General features: G+C 53.2%; 6 protein-coding genes across 6 annotated transcripts; 3 read left to right on the top strand and 3 right to left on the bottom strand.

Annotated features, from left to right (window-relative positions):
• Positions 1-703: 703 nt before the first annotated feature.
• CABS01_05457 (metallo-beta-lactamase superfamily protein) lies at positions 704-1561 on the bottom strand (the record flags this gene model as incomplete). The annotated part of the gene is made up of 1 exon (XM_060538827.1): positions 704-1561. The coding sequence occupies one exon, from the start codon at positions 1559-1561 to the stop codon at positions 704-706; it is 858 nt and encodes a 285-aa protein (XP_060405089.1).
• Positions 1562-2233: 672 nt separating this feature from the next.
• CABS01_05458 (uncharacterized protein) lies at positions 2234-2791 on the top strand (the record flags this gene model as incomplete). Its single annotated transcript, XM_060538828.1, has 2 exons — positions 2234-2489; positions 2583-2791. 2 exons carry the CDS (start codon positions 2234-2236, stop codon positions 2789-2791), a joined length of 465 nt encoding a protein of 154 aa, XP_060405090.1.
• Positions 2792-2819: 28 nt separating this feature from the next.
• Positions 2820-4724, top strand: CABS01_05459 (ubiquitin carboxyl-terminal hydrolase; the record flags this gene model as incomplete). Its single annotated transcript, XM_060538829.1, has 6 exons — positions 2820-2904; positions 2978-3214; positions 3265-3375; positions 3494-4281; positions 4338-4533; positions 4588-4724. 6 exons carry the CDS (start codon positions 2820-2822, stop codon positions 4722-4724), a joined length of 1554 nt encoding a protein of 517 aa, XP_060405091.1.
• Positions 4725-5165: 441 nt separating this feature from the next.
• On the bottom strand, positions 5166-8205 carry CABS01_05460 (NADH-ubiquinone oxidoreductase 40 kDa subunit; the record flags this gene model as incomplete). The annotated part of the gene is made up of 13 exons (XM_060538830.1): positions 5166-5395; positions 5474-5663; positions 5728-5844; positions 5957-6125; positions 6224-6260; positions 6411-6433; positions 6695-6786; positions 6842-7159; positions 7228-7528; positions 7583-7674; positions 7736-7830; positions 8005-8018; positions 8078-8205. 13 exons carry the CDS (start codon positions 8203-8205, stop codon positions 5166-5168), a joined length of 1806 nt encoding a protein of 601 aa, XP_060405092.1.
• Positions 8206-8752: 547 nt separating this feature from the next.
• Positions 8753-10022, top strand: CABS01_05461 (PCI domain-containing protein; the record flags this gene model as incomplete). Its single annotated transcript, XM_060538831.1, has 3 exons — positions 8753-9020; positions 9079-9314; positions 9381-10022. The coding sequence occupies 3 exons, from the start codon at positions 8753-8755 to the stop codon at positions 10020-10022; spliced, it is 1146 nt and encodes a 381-aa protein (XP_060405093.1).
• Positions 10023-10433: 411 nt separating this feature from the next.
• On the bottom strand, positions 10434-12504 carry CABS01_05462 (uncharacterized protein; the record flags this gene model as incomplete). Its single annotated transcript, XM_060538832.1, has 4 exons — positions 10434-10913; positions 10977-12090; positions 12159-12408; positions 12489-12504. 4 exons carry the CDS (start codon positions 12502-12504, stop codon positions 10434-10436), a joined length of 1860 nt encoding a protein of 619 aa, XP_060405094.1.
• Positions 12505-12630: the final 126 nt, after the last annotated feature.

Here is a 12630-nt window from a genome sequence, read left to right on the forward strand (position 1 = left end):
TATCTCGGTCACCCTTCCGACTACAACACCCAGTATAACAGCTTGAGGTGAGCTGGACATACAAAGACATACCGCCGCACCAGTTTTCTCTGACATTCTAACATTCGATAAGGTGAGATTGTGACATATCACCCGCAATGCTCTAGTCTATTCCATGTCAACTACTGCACCACACCGCCCTCAACCTCTGCTGCGTTGAGCTTGCGTCACAAGATATCGGAACAGCGCATCCGTTTCGATGCTACCAAGAAGAAGAGAATCCTTGGAGAGATGCAGACCGCGACCGCTGTTTCTAGCCTTCCAGGTGGCGCCCCACTTTCATCGTACGTCCCGCGCCGTCACGAGATTCGACTTGTCCGAACCTTCCGGCGGTCTCATTGCGCTGTGTAACCTTGCCGCAGAGCCATCGCGATGCACATGGCCCATCTAAGCTACGCGATTCTTCCAATCGCCGGCTGACTATGGCAAACTCGAAGCTATTGTAGACGTATAGTGTATTGCATTATACGCTCAGCACATTCATACCCTCATTGCGGGATCGTCTGGTTTCTATGATATGCGTAGTCCTCAAAGCCATGAGGTCCATCCCCACTTTCCTCCTACTTAAGTATGACATATCACGGCGTCAAATCTGCCGTCTTCGGATCCGAGGCTCCGACCAAGGTCCGCCAACACCTCTGCCCCGTTTCATCATCTGGACGAATTATAACGCAGATCGATCTTTCAACTTCCATCTCTCATCACTCTGGACCACCTTGTTTTCCTTTTCGAGCTTTCCCAAGATCTGTATGACCCCACCGCTCGCCGGGATATGCAGCTCCTCAGGAACGTCAGCGTAAATGACTTTGACAAGCTCCATGACCGTCCAGGCATAGGGATCGCCCTCGATATTAGAGCCTTGCCTCGCCGTCCTTAGCGTACGAATGACCTGCTCCTCTCGAGCCATCCGGTGGTTGATGTAGTCTTGAATCTTGGACGGGCCGTTGTCAATCACGGGCCCGTGACCCGGATACGCCCTTCCCTTGAACAGGCTCTGCATTCTCTCGAGACTGTTGAGGTAGACGGTCAAGTCCTCGAATACTGCGGTACCCTGGCCCAAGACGTTATCCGCCGTGAACATGGCGTCCTCCTCCTCCAAGACGAAGGCCATGTGGTCGACGGTATGCCCCGGGGTGAAGACAGCAGTAAGGCTGACACCGTCGACAACAAACTTTTGGCCGTCCGAAATGTCTGACTGGCCCTCCTCGGGATGGTTCTTGAAGACCTCTGAGCTCGGAGACAGCTCTAGCAGCTGCTGGATGCCGCCCGTGTGATCATGGTGCCAGTGAGTGATCAGTACCTTCTCCACCGTCGCCTTTTCCTGCTCGAGGGTTGACTTGACCGCGGCGATCCACGATGGCTTGCCCTCGCCTGTGTCGATGAGTATACGGCGGCTGCCTGTGCCGACGAGATACGTGTTGGTGCCCTGCAGCGTAAACTTTCCAGGGTTGCCTCCCAGAATGCGAATACAGGCTGGGCTGAGGCGCTCGACCTCGGGTAGCGATACTAGTTGTGAAGCCATTGTGTTGTTGTTCTTGGTACGATTCAGACGGGCAATATGTCTAGTCCCGGTTGTAGTTGAGTAAATTGGCCGTCTTAGTCACAAACCAGCGTTGCGATTACATGGGGAAAGCACGCTGAACACAAGACCCCGCATGTTCCTTCAGGTATACGACAGAGAGTTAGCCGCGACGTGACGCTGGGCATTCAATCTGGCGAATAGAGGATAAGTTGGTGCTCCATGTACGTGAAGACGCAATGGAGGGGCAGTGAAGATACCGAGGTTGAACCAAATGCACCGACAGGCACTTTGATGATGGCTCTTGTAAGCGGCTTACCTCAGCAATGTCTTCATATAGAATTTCACCAGTGACAGTGACCTCACTGTTGTCGCGTTGCGACGGGAGGGTCCTTCTCTGGACCCACCGAAAAGTGCCCCCGAGGTCCTGTGGGAATTCAGGGGCATAGGGGGACTTTCGGCAGGCGGATAAGCAAAAGCTGTTATCGATAAGAAACCGCCCGATCAGGTGCCGATAAGACCTGGATTTACTGCCTGTTGGCCGCTGGCGCCACGGAATCTACCCGTCTGTGCACCCAGTGCCAGCTCCAACATTTGCAACTTCCAGGGATTGTTTGTAAGGCCTTTTGGGAACTGTGCCCTCCCGACGATCCTGAATCACTTTGCTCTTTGCGCATGAAATCTGTCGCAGTCTGGAGCCTTTGGTTCTGTCTTCCTTCTGCACCACCAAATTCGGCCTCGTCCACAGCTGCGACTGGGACTGGAAGCGACAGCCCGCGGGGACCTTCTCTATCTTCGGCTTGCGCCATCCACCAAAGCTCGCCCACCCGCCCACTCTCTGGGGAGCTTCACCACGGCGCGAAATCGCTCCTTCCGACAATCCAAACATCCTCTACTTTTCTCAGCATCACGAGCTCGGCTTTTCTAGCCGGTAAATCCTACTCTCACTTTATGTTTCCGTCTCTTGTCTTACCAATTGACCCATTGTATTGCGACGAACTCGCGGCTAACGGTGGATTTCCAGTAGTATTGTTGCGCTGGCCCGACTCCGGCCGTTACCAATCCACGACGCCTTCCTTGCCCATCGTCGGAATCACGAACTTATCTTTTCGGTTTTGGATCACTTTTTGCCTCGGCTTTTTTTGCGCAATAGGAAAATCCCAAGTATTTTGCTTTCCAGGTGCTTCAAGGCAAGAGCAATTAGGCGAAAGAGCAGGACGACCGACCGATTAATTAAACAACACCATCCACAACATCCAAAATGTCTGCTCGACCAACAACGCCGATGTCCCCAAAGACCGCCAAGGTCAAATCGCCCCTCCCTGGCACACCAGTCTTTGGCTGCGGTCAGTAGACCCCGATTGTGACTTGCTGCGGCGGCAGGAATGGGCCAGAGTCAGGCTGACAGGATACAAACAGAACACATCCAGCGGCTGTTCACCCAGTCCACAGAGGGTATTACCCAATGTGTCCACCACTACAAGATGATCCTCAAGAACATCTTTGAGCATACGCCTGTTGTGCCGCAAACATTCAAGAACTCTGACGGCCAGGTCATGACGTCTCTCACATCCAACTACCTCTGTCTACAATGCTCCGCCATTGTCAATGAGGATGATCGTCTCAAGCACGGCACAAAGAAGCAGCATCGCTTCTGTACGTGGCCCGTCACCGAAAGCAAATGTGAATTTCCTAACAAAGTTTAGATGTCGACTCAAGGAGTGGTGCCCTCTACTGCCAGATCTGTGATGACCTAGTTTGGGACCCCACTCTCGAGGAGCTTCGAGTTCGTAAGATGGGAACAGGAACTTTTTCCAGTAAGTTGTCTCGACTCATGAGAGTTGTCCCCCTCGTACCTCAAACTACAACCTGCGTTGTTGTATCGCCCAGCTTTGGCTCCTAGCTGCCTGACCAACATGCTAATTGATCTTCTAGACCGCAAGAGAAAGCACGATGAGATGTTCTCAGATGGCGTAAAGGACAGTTCTGCAAGCAACCCAGGCTTCATATCCAACAACACCACCACTGCCTCTTGCAAGGCCAATGGTCTGCGCGGAATCTACAATGCCGGAGCAACATGCTACCAGAATGTGGTGCTGCAGAGCTTCCTCCACAACCCCCTCCTGCGCAACTTTTATCTCAGCGACGGCCATCAGAGCACCGATTGCCAGCTGACAAACTGCCTCAGCTGTGCCATGGACGACATGTTCCAGGACTTCTATGCTGTTGAGAATACTAATGGATTCACGGCGGCTAGTATTCTGTCTGGATTCTGGATCTCGGAGAAGAAGGCGTTTGAGAACCTCGTTACCACCAAGGAGCAGGATGCCCATGAGTTCTTTCAATTCCTCGCCGAGGAGCTGCATGAGCGCAATGGAGATGGCAAGCGTCCTGAGACTGGAAGCGAGCATACATGTAATTGCATCATCCACCAGACATTCTACGGCAAGCTCCAGACTGGCACTACTTGCCAGAACTGCGGAGGCGTCACCAACGCTGTTCAATCCTTCCTGGACCTCAGTCTCGGACTGGAGAACCTCTCTCACAGGAGAAAGAAGGGAGGCCAGAAGGTGCCCAGCCTGACTCTGCAGGAGTGCTTGGATGAGGAATACGTCAAGTCAGACAAGTGCGAGTATCGGTGCCACAACTGCAGCTCTATGCAGCAGGCCAAAAGAGCCACCAGCATTAAGCGGCTGCCAAATGTGCTCGCGATACAGCTCAAGGTATGTCTAGCCGCATGATTATGGTGCCCTTGTCGCCAGCTAACAATCATTACTAGCGATTTGAGTACAAGCAGGGCCGCCATGACCGCGCATCAAAAATCGAGACGGTGGTTAACTTCCCCCTTCAGCTCAACATGCTGCCATATACTACCAGAGGTAGAGGCGCGGACTCCAAGGATGCCTTTGACCTCGGAAGATCTTGCACGTACGACCTCCTTAGTGTGGTGGTCCACGTGGGCGAGATCGACACGGGTCAGTTGACACATGACGAACCAATTTGAACGCCGTTACTGACTGAGTACCTAGGCCATTATGTATCCTACTGCCGAGTAGGCGACCAGTGGTTCAAGTTCAACGACCACAAGGTTGAAATGGCGTCAAAGTCAGACGTCATGAGTGCTCAACCCTATCTGCTCTTCTACATTATTCGTTCGCTCTCGTAACCTCATACCTCGAGAGAGAACGAAACGTATCACGCCTAGCAGTGTAAAACAGTAATGCCACCAGGTCAAACGAGGTCAAGACGGTGGCCCGCCGAAAGTATGGGGAAAAGGGGCGCTTTGGAATGGCGAAGGCGGGGGGCGACGGAGGATCAAGCATCTTGTCGGCGTTGGAAATAAACGTGGGTAATGCATCATCTTGGGCCCTTTGGCAAAGGCGAATAACAAAATCCGCATTTTGGATGGCAATCCTAAGGAGCCATCATTGTATAGAACAGCGATCAAGCGTATGTACTTTCTATTGAAATCTCGCAAACCAGAAATATGTGCCAAATCGGGCCGCGTCAGGGCAAGAGGGCAGGCCTATCATCATGAGCTCGCCACCCCATGTGAGGAGGGTCGCGTTGCCTCGGTCTACTTTCTAAGGATCTGTTCCCCCTTTTTTCAACTCGAAGCCGCCTCCCGCCACGTCCAGTCTTTGCACTCAAAGTTTGCGTAACACCAAAACTCGTTGCTGAGCCCTCGCTCGTGGCTCGGCTCATATGTGACGGTTCTGACACCGAGGGGCTTGTATACCCTGTTCACCAACTCAGCCATGCGCTCGCCAGTGCTGACGATGACGCGGCCCTTTTCGGCGACATCCGGCTTCATCATCCACCGGACCGACATGGCGGCTGGAGATCAAAGAACTTTATCAGCATGGAGGCTTTCTTTCTTCTACTTGAATCCCGGGAGGAGGGGGTTAAGCTTACTCTTGGTCTGGCAGTCCTCACTGAGGAATGGCGGGTCGATGACGAAGCGGTCTACGACACCCTTGAGCTCACCCGGGAGCTTGAAGGGCTGCGCAAAGTCGTAAAAGACGAACTCAGGGAAGACGTTGAAGCGGTTGTCGTGTTCCAGCAAAAAGACCTTTGGCCGGGCCTCGCTCTCGTCTCGCGCAGTCTGCAGAGCAGTCAATATATCGTCCAAAGACATGGCGAATCGCCCCTTATAGCGGTGCTCTTACCAGGATATTATGCAGAGCAACAAACACACTGGGCGCAGACACAATCGCAATCGTGGTATCCGCATCAGCGCCCTCGAGGAGTTGCCTCGCCAAGAAACCCGCCGTCTCGTCAGAATACTAAGGGAACAGAAACAAAATTTCAAGTCAGAATTTTGTGCTTCCTCTTTTCCAGAAACCCTTGGAAAAAAGCGCATTGCTTTTCTGCGTGCTGATGAAGGTTCCTCCTTACCCAAAATTGCGACTTATTCCAGTCCTCCATGAACGCCGCCATGGATATCGGCGCCTTCTTGGCCGCATTCGCCTCCGCTAGTTCCTGGAGCCTCTCAAACTCTTTCAGACGGGCATCCTCCTCGGCCTTGAATTCGGCCAGCGCCGCCAACGCGTGCGAAGAGAGAGCACTGTCGGCGCAAAGAAGAAGTGTTAGGTCAGTACTGTGCCACTTGTCCGGTGGAGACGGGGATAGTTCGAATTTTTCGGTTCTTTGGAGCTGGCTTACAGAGGCTCGTCCTCGCTGTCTGAGATGCTCATCTTGACTGTGTTTTGACGAAAAGTTTTAGTGAGTTTGGTGAGCAAAGGGAAAAGAGAAAGCCTGCATGTGAGCCAGCCGCGAACGAACAAAGTTTTATGATAACGACTGCAGTGACCAAGAGGGTTAAAATGTAAGAGGAAAACTGAGTCGCAACGTGAGGTGAAAGGACTGCTAAGTCTGTGTCAAGGACCCAGTTTGAACTGTCAGAAACTACACTGTATCAACGAATCAGCTTTGACATTGCAGACATACCAACTGATGCCAACACCACGGAGCAAAAACCACATTGTAGAAAGTCCGCACATTTGAGAGATGCTGTTCAAACTGTACATGGATTCCTCGACTTTTGCAACTCTGTCTAGCTGACTACTTATATACACTCTAAACGACTTGCTTGCCCAGAATCAAATCCCTCCAACAAATGAAACCCAGGCTTACTCGTCAAGAACGTGCAGGTACTTGCGCTCCTCCTTCTTCTCCTTCTCTGTTGCAGGGGGCAGGTCGTAGAAGTTGGCACTGCGGAAACCTTGCTATAAGGAAGTCAATAAAGGTTACTCTGATAGAGAAAATCACGGGCGTCCTTACCAGGTAATGGTATGTGAACTTGCTAATGTCACCGGGCTCGATGCCGAGGTCCTTGAATGTCTTGGCGGTCTCGTCAATCTCCTGGTCAATGAATTCACGCTCAACTTCGTCGGCAGACATGGTGTGCCACCAGAGGTACTTGTTCAGGAGACCGGCGATAGGCTTGAGGACAGCCTTGGGGAGGTTGATGTGGCGGCGCTTCTTGAAAATCTCACGGTCGGCAAACTCGGCAATCTCGGCCATCGAGTATTCCTTGGGGCCGTAAAGCTCGTAGGTCTGACCTGCTGTGCTGTCGTCGTAGAGCATGACCTCGAGAGCCTGGCCAACGTCGATGGACTGCAATTGTTAGGTCTTACGCAAGGTAGGCATCATTACGGAGAGCTTACGTGGACGGGCCTGAATCTCTCTTGCATGTTGTTGGCAGTGAAGAGGTTCATGACGTTAGCGAGCTTCAGAAGGAGGTTGTCTTCGAAACCGAAGACGGGCGCCGGCCGCACAATGGTGGTCTCGGGGTAGATGCTGCGAGCGACTTGCTCGCCACGGGCCTTGGTGCGGAAGAACTCGGATGTTGACTCGAGGTTGGCGTTGTAACTGGAGACGTGGATAAAGCGATCGACATCGTACTTGGCAACAGCCTCAGCTATCCGCTCAGTTCCCTCGACATGGACATCCTCGAGGGAGTAGTTCCTAGGCGTTTTCTTAGCCATCGATCTTCAAATGCCCCTCGCTTCATAGACCTACTTGGTGGGGTAGTCACGGCCGACCAGGTTGTAGACAACATCGGAATGTCTAACGCTCTCTTCGATCGATTGGGTGTTGTAGAGGTCGTACTCCTATAGCCATTTCATTAGTCTTCCTAGACTTCAGTCCGCCGCATCGGAAGGGAGACCGTACAAGGAAGACGACTCGGCCAAGGTCACCAGAGACCTTCAAGTGGCGCTTGGCCATCTCCTCACGGAAAGGGACGATAACGGTGCATCCTTGGCGAGCTATTGGAATCGATCAGTATTGCAGTAAAAGTTCGTCGTATGTGTATCGTCGTACCGAGCCTGTTCACGATGTATCGTCCAACCTGTCCCGTTGCGCCGAAAACCGTCGCAGTGTGTCCTGTAATTCAACCTTAGACAAACGTGCCGTGATCAATTCGTTCGATCGGTTCATACCACCAAGAGAGTGTCTGTATTCAGAATCGAGTCAGCAACGTCCTATAGAAACGCAATTGATTGGCATGCCTACCTTCCGCCCTGGGTTCGCAGGATGGGTTTGCCTGTACGGGTGATGGCAATATCGGAGATGGGCCTGCTTCTCAAGGCATTGTGCGCGACCTTCTGGGTCGACCGCACGGCGGTTTGAAAGGAGGCCATTTTCGGATATCGAGGCTGCAACAAATAAGTGCGGTGGCCCCTCAATTGACTCGCAACTGAACGCTTCTTGACCGGCCGAAAGCTCCAAAGTCGCGAGCTTCATCCAGAATCCCGGACGGAAGGTGAGCGGGTCACGTGGAAGCAGGTGCACGGCCCATTTCATGGTCATAGGATCGGAAAAACAACCATTGGTCATCCTATCCGGAAGTGGGTTCTGTCCAGAAGCATCCGAATCGGTGCTGCGCTACGTACCTCTGTACCTTAGCTGACTGACCAGGCTGCTAGCTAGCCGCGTTATGTGCATCGCCCCTCCGGAGCTGCTACTAGCAACTGCTGCTGCTTGCATTCATCAACACCATTCACACAACTACCAGACGAACTCCCCGGCATTTTCCACGACGAAAGTCCGCCCCTGAGCCTCAAACCCTCTGCCCCTGAAGCTGTAATCTGAGGAACGAACTGTCATCTGGTCTTTCTCCAACGATTCTGTCGTCATCCTCAACCCCTCCGAAGCTCACACACCCACCGACCGAGACCTCCCACCAAGATGAGCGCCGACGCAATTCCCGACTTCCTGGCGGAGCAGCGCGACGAGGCCCCCGAGGAACTTCAGCACCTCGTTCTGGAGTTCGAAAACTACTGGGAGAGGAAACTCTGGCACCAGCTCACCGATGCCCTCGGCCAGTTCTTCAGTCACCCGGGCAGCAAGCCCCAGCGACTCTCCTTCTACAAGGTCTTCATTCTCAAGTTTGCGGATAAGATCAACCAGCTTAAGCTTGTCGACTTGGCATTGAAGGCTGCCACCGAATGCTCTGGTAAGGCTTAGCCACACAGGAGTTAGGAGAGGGCATGAAACTGACGGGGTCGTTATAGATGATGAGGAGCGCCTCACATTCCTCCAAGGAGTCGCGAAGAAGGTAGACAACGAGAACTCACAGGATGCTTTGGTATACGCTTCCGTCGCTGTTGCCAGAGTAAAGCTGGATCTGGAGGATATGGATGGCGCCCGCAAGGACCTCGACACAGCCGAGAGAATACTGGACAGCTTCGACTCCGTCGAGACGATTGTCCACGCAGCGTTCTATGATGCGAATGCCAACTACTACCAGGTCAGCACTTCGCCCACCTTCCCCAAGCAAGTACAGGACATTTGCTGATGTAGTTTTCAAATTCAGCGCAAGATGGAATTCGCAGCCTACTACCGCAACGCCCTTCTCTACCTCGCCTGCATCGACATCAACTCCCTCACACCCCAGGAGCGACACAGGAGAGCGCTGCACCTCAGCATCGCCGCATTAGTCTCCGACACCATCTACAACTTTGGTGAGCTGCTGTTGCACCCCGTCCTCGACGCCCTCAAAGGCACGCAGGACGAGTGGTTCCGCGACCTCCTCTTCGCCTTCAACCGCGGCGACCTACAGGGCTTCGAGGCTCTCTCGGCCCGCATGCGGGCCAAGCCTTTGCTCGCCGAGAACGCCGGCCACCTCCGCCAGAAGATCTACCTCGCGTCCCTCACCGAGGCCGTCTTCCGCCGGCCGCCCCACGACCGTGCCATGTCCTTCGCCGATATCGCTCAGGAGACTAAGGTTCGTCCCAACGAGATCGAGCACCTCATCATGAAGGCCCTCAGCCTGGGTCTGCTGCGCGGCAACATTGACCAGGTCGACGAGGTGGCGCACATCACTTGGGTCCAGCCCAAGGTGCTTGATATGAAGCAAATTGGCAACATGCGCCAGCGGCTGCTCGACTGGGACTCGCAAGTCAACCAGCTTGGTAACTGGATCGAGACCGCCGGCGGCGACGTGTGGGCAGCTTAGTGGACAGCAGAGGATACCAGGGTTATGGGCGGAAAGGAAAAACTATGCCTGTAATAAAGGTCTACGGTGGCGGACGGGGAGACCAGTGTACACCACTAGACTTAGAAGAGGAATGGAATTCGGCCTCCAAAAAAGGGCCGTAATGATTTTGATGACAATGCTATTGCCCCTTTTCCCGATGCGATAATTCTAAAAGCTCAAAACGTTTTTGGTAATTGTCGTTCCTTAAGCTCCGCCAGGAATTATGCTGTCATACAGACTACGTGACCAACACTATTAGTATCTTATTTGTCTTTATATTCTACCTTTGCTGGCTGCTCGGGCGGTTCTCAATATCGTTTACATGGTATTAATACACAGTATCAGTGGATACTCTCACTGTCTCAATAGACTATCTATTAGTATCTTATATCATGCACTCTTTGACTTGGCTGTAGGTTGTCCCAGCACAATGACGGATCCCATGAGCCATGCAGGCCACCACACGCCCCAGATAATGACAGGTGTATACATGCCCCAGACATCCCAACCGAAAGCCGCTTCCTTGAGGACCTCGCCGATACTGATACCAAAGTACGACGAGACAGAGTACAGCGCCGCCGTCGGGGAGGCGAATTGGAGAAAAGCTGCGCAGGCCCAGCGAACGGCCGCGTGGTTTGGCCACGGCCGCATGAAGGACAGCGGGCTGGCCATGACACCAACAAGGAAGGCGAGAGAGAAGTTGAGGGTCGCCAGAGCTGAGAGAAACATGCCGAGCAGGAGGAGGGAGAAGGACTTGATCAGCTGGTATTGCTGGACCGTAGGGTTGTACGTGGATTTCAGGAGCGAGGAGATGAAGAAGGGCAGGGCACAGTTGGCGAGGGCGAATGCTGTGTATGCGCTAGCGAGCATCTGTGGGATTGTAAAGTGAGCATTTGAATCTTGGTTGAGCCGAGAATGGGAAGGAGAGCTTACGTTTGCAGGCATATGATTGAAGATGTACAATGGCACGACACCGAGAAATTGACAGACGGCAACGAGACCCAGAGGAAGAAACAGATCGCGTTCAACGGCAGGAACAGAAGGTGACGACGTGTTCGTTTCCTTTGCGGTTTCGAGTACCTCCATAGACGCAGTGCCCTCCTTCTCGGATTTTACCACCGAGTTGGGCGCAGCTGACGGCTGATCCTGGTGGCCACTCTTCACCCAGAGGGAGATCGCAGTTATGGTGAAGCTGGCGGCTAGGATCATGGCACTTGGCAGGTACGTGCCAATGCTCACAAACCTCTCCTTCTGCATGAGTAGGTAGAAGAAGAAGCTCTGGTGGAGGTGCTCAAGCAGGTTGTTCAAGCTCCGGAAAGTTCCTTCGACAAGGCGGCCCATTCCCATTTCATCATGCCACCCTTCACCGAATGGTTGCAAAGTTACGGCATCCACGTGGTAAGGGATGAAGCTGCTATGCGGACCAGAGGCGTGGCCGAGCCCCTGGTTCAGCATGCCACGAAGCATCGTGAGGAGTCGGTCCCGGTACTTGTCGGAGTGCGACCACATCTCCTGAATGGCAGTGCCCATGCCCATCTGTCCACCTGCGATATTAACGACGGAGTTGATAAGATCCAGGTTGGGGAGCTGGCCGTTGATGCCGTCGTAGATGATATGGATGGACTCGAAACGGTCTTCCTGCGGATAGTCGATGGCGATGGCGCCCTGCAAAGCGCCAGACTTGAGTGGAAGCGAGTTCACCCTGGAAGAGTCGTGCGAGTCGTGGTATGCGTCGACCCATGCCTGAGTGCCCGTTCTACTGTCAGGAGGAATGACGAGGATGATATCCTTGGACCATAGTGACCACCGCTTGAAGTACCTCGCCAGTGTCAGCGCCAGTGGCAGACCGTTCTGGTTGAACTTGTCGTCGACTGTTTTCCAGGCTGCGATGAGCACAATAGCCTCCGTGGCATCGCCGCGAGGAGCTTGAAGAATGGCGTAGATATTCTCTCCGGTGTATACGTCGCCGGCGGATTCATATGTGTAGTTTTGGCGGCCGACCTTCAAACCAACGCTCTTGAGGATGCCCTCGAGCTTATCATTGATTCTATCATGTTTCAGTGGTTAGCCCAAATCGTAAAGCAGCCGTAAGGATGCAATTGCGGTGCACCATACTCGTAATTTGACTTGTCCCTGACCGAGTTGACCTCATGCTTATACGCCCTCAGCACATGCTGATCACTTCCACCGAAATAAGTGTGCACTTGACCCGGAAGCAGCGCATTCTCGGAAATGTAGGTTCGTCGTGAATAGTCGTTTAAAGGCAAGAGAAATAGCCATGCGATCCCACCAAGAATGCATGCGAGCGAGATGTAGGGTGGGAGCTTGAGGATGCGCGGATCGCGACGCAACGACAGTGCCGAAGCTGGACAGATGCGATGTCAAGTCAGCTATAACCGGGGTAAGAGTAGAGGGGGATCAAGGGGTTCTCTTGTTTGTTCTTACAGATGAGTCGCGACATAACGGAGGCTGTTGTTCTGCAGCTCCCGAGAGCTGCGCAATCGCACAATTAGTTCGTCTTTGCTGTGCGGTGACTTTCCGAAAGGACAACCGTCATCTTTAAAGATGGGTTGTAAGGGCGTCCCGG

This window comes from Colletotrichum abscissum (assembly GCF_030869225.1).
Source record: "Colletotrichum abscissum strain IMI 504890 chromosome Unknown Scaffold_11.1, whole genome shotgun sequence".
In the NCBI taxonomy this organism is placed as follows: Eukaryota; Fungi; Ascomycota; class Sordariomycetes; order Glomerellales; family Glomerellaceae; genus Colletotrichum; species Colletotrichum abscissum.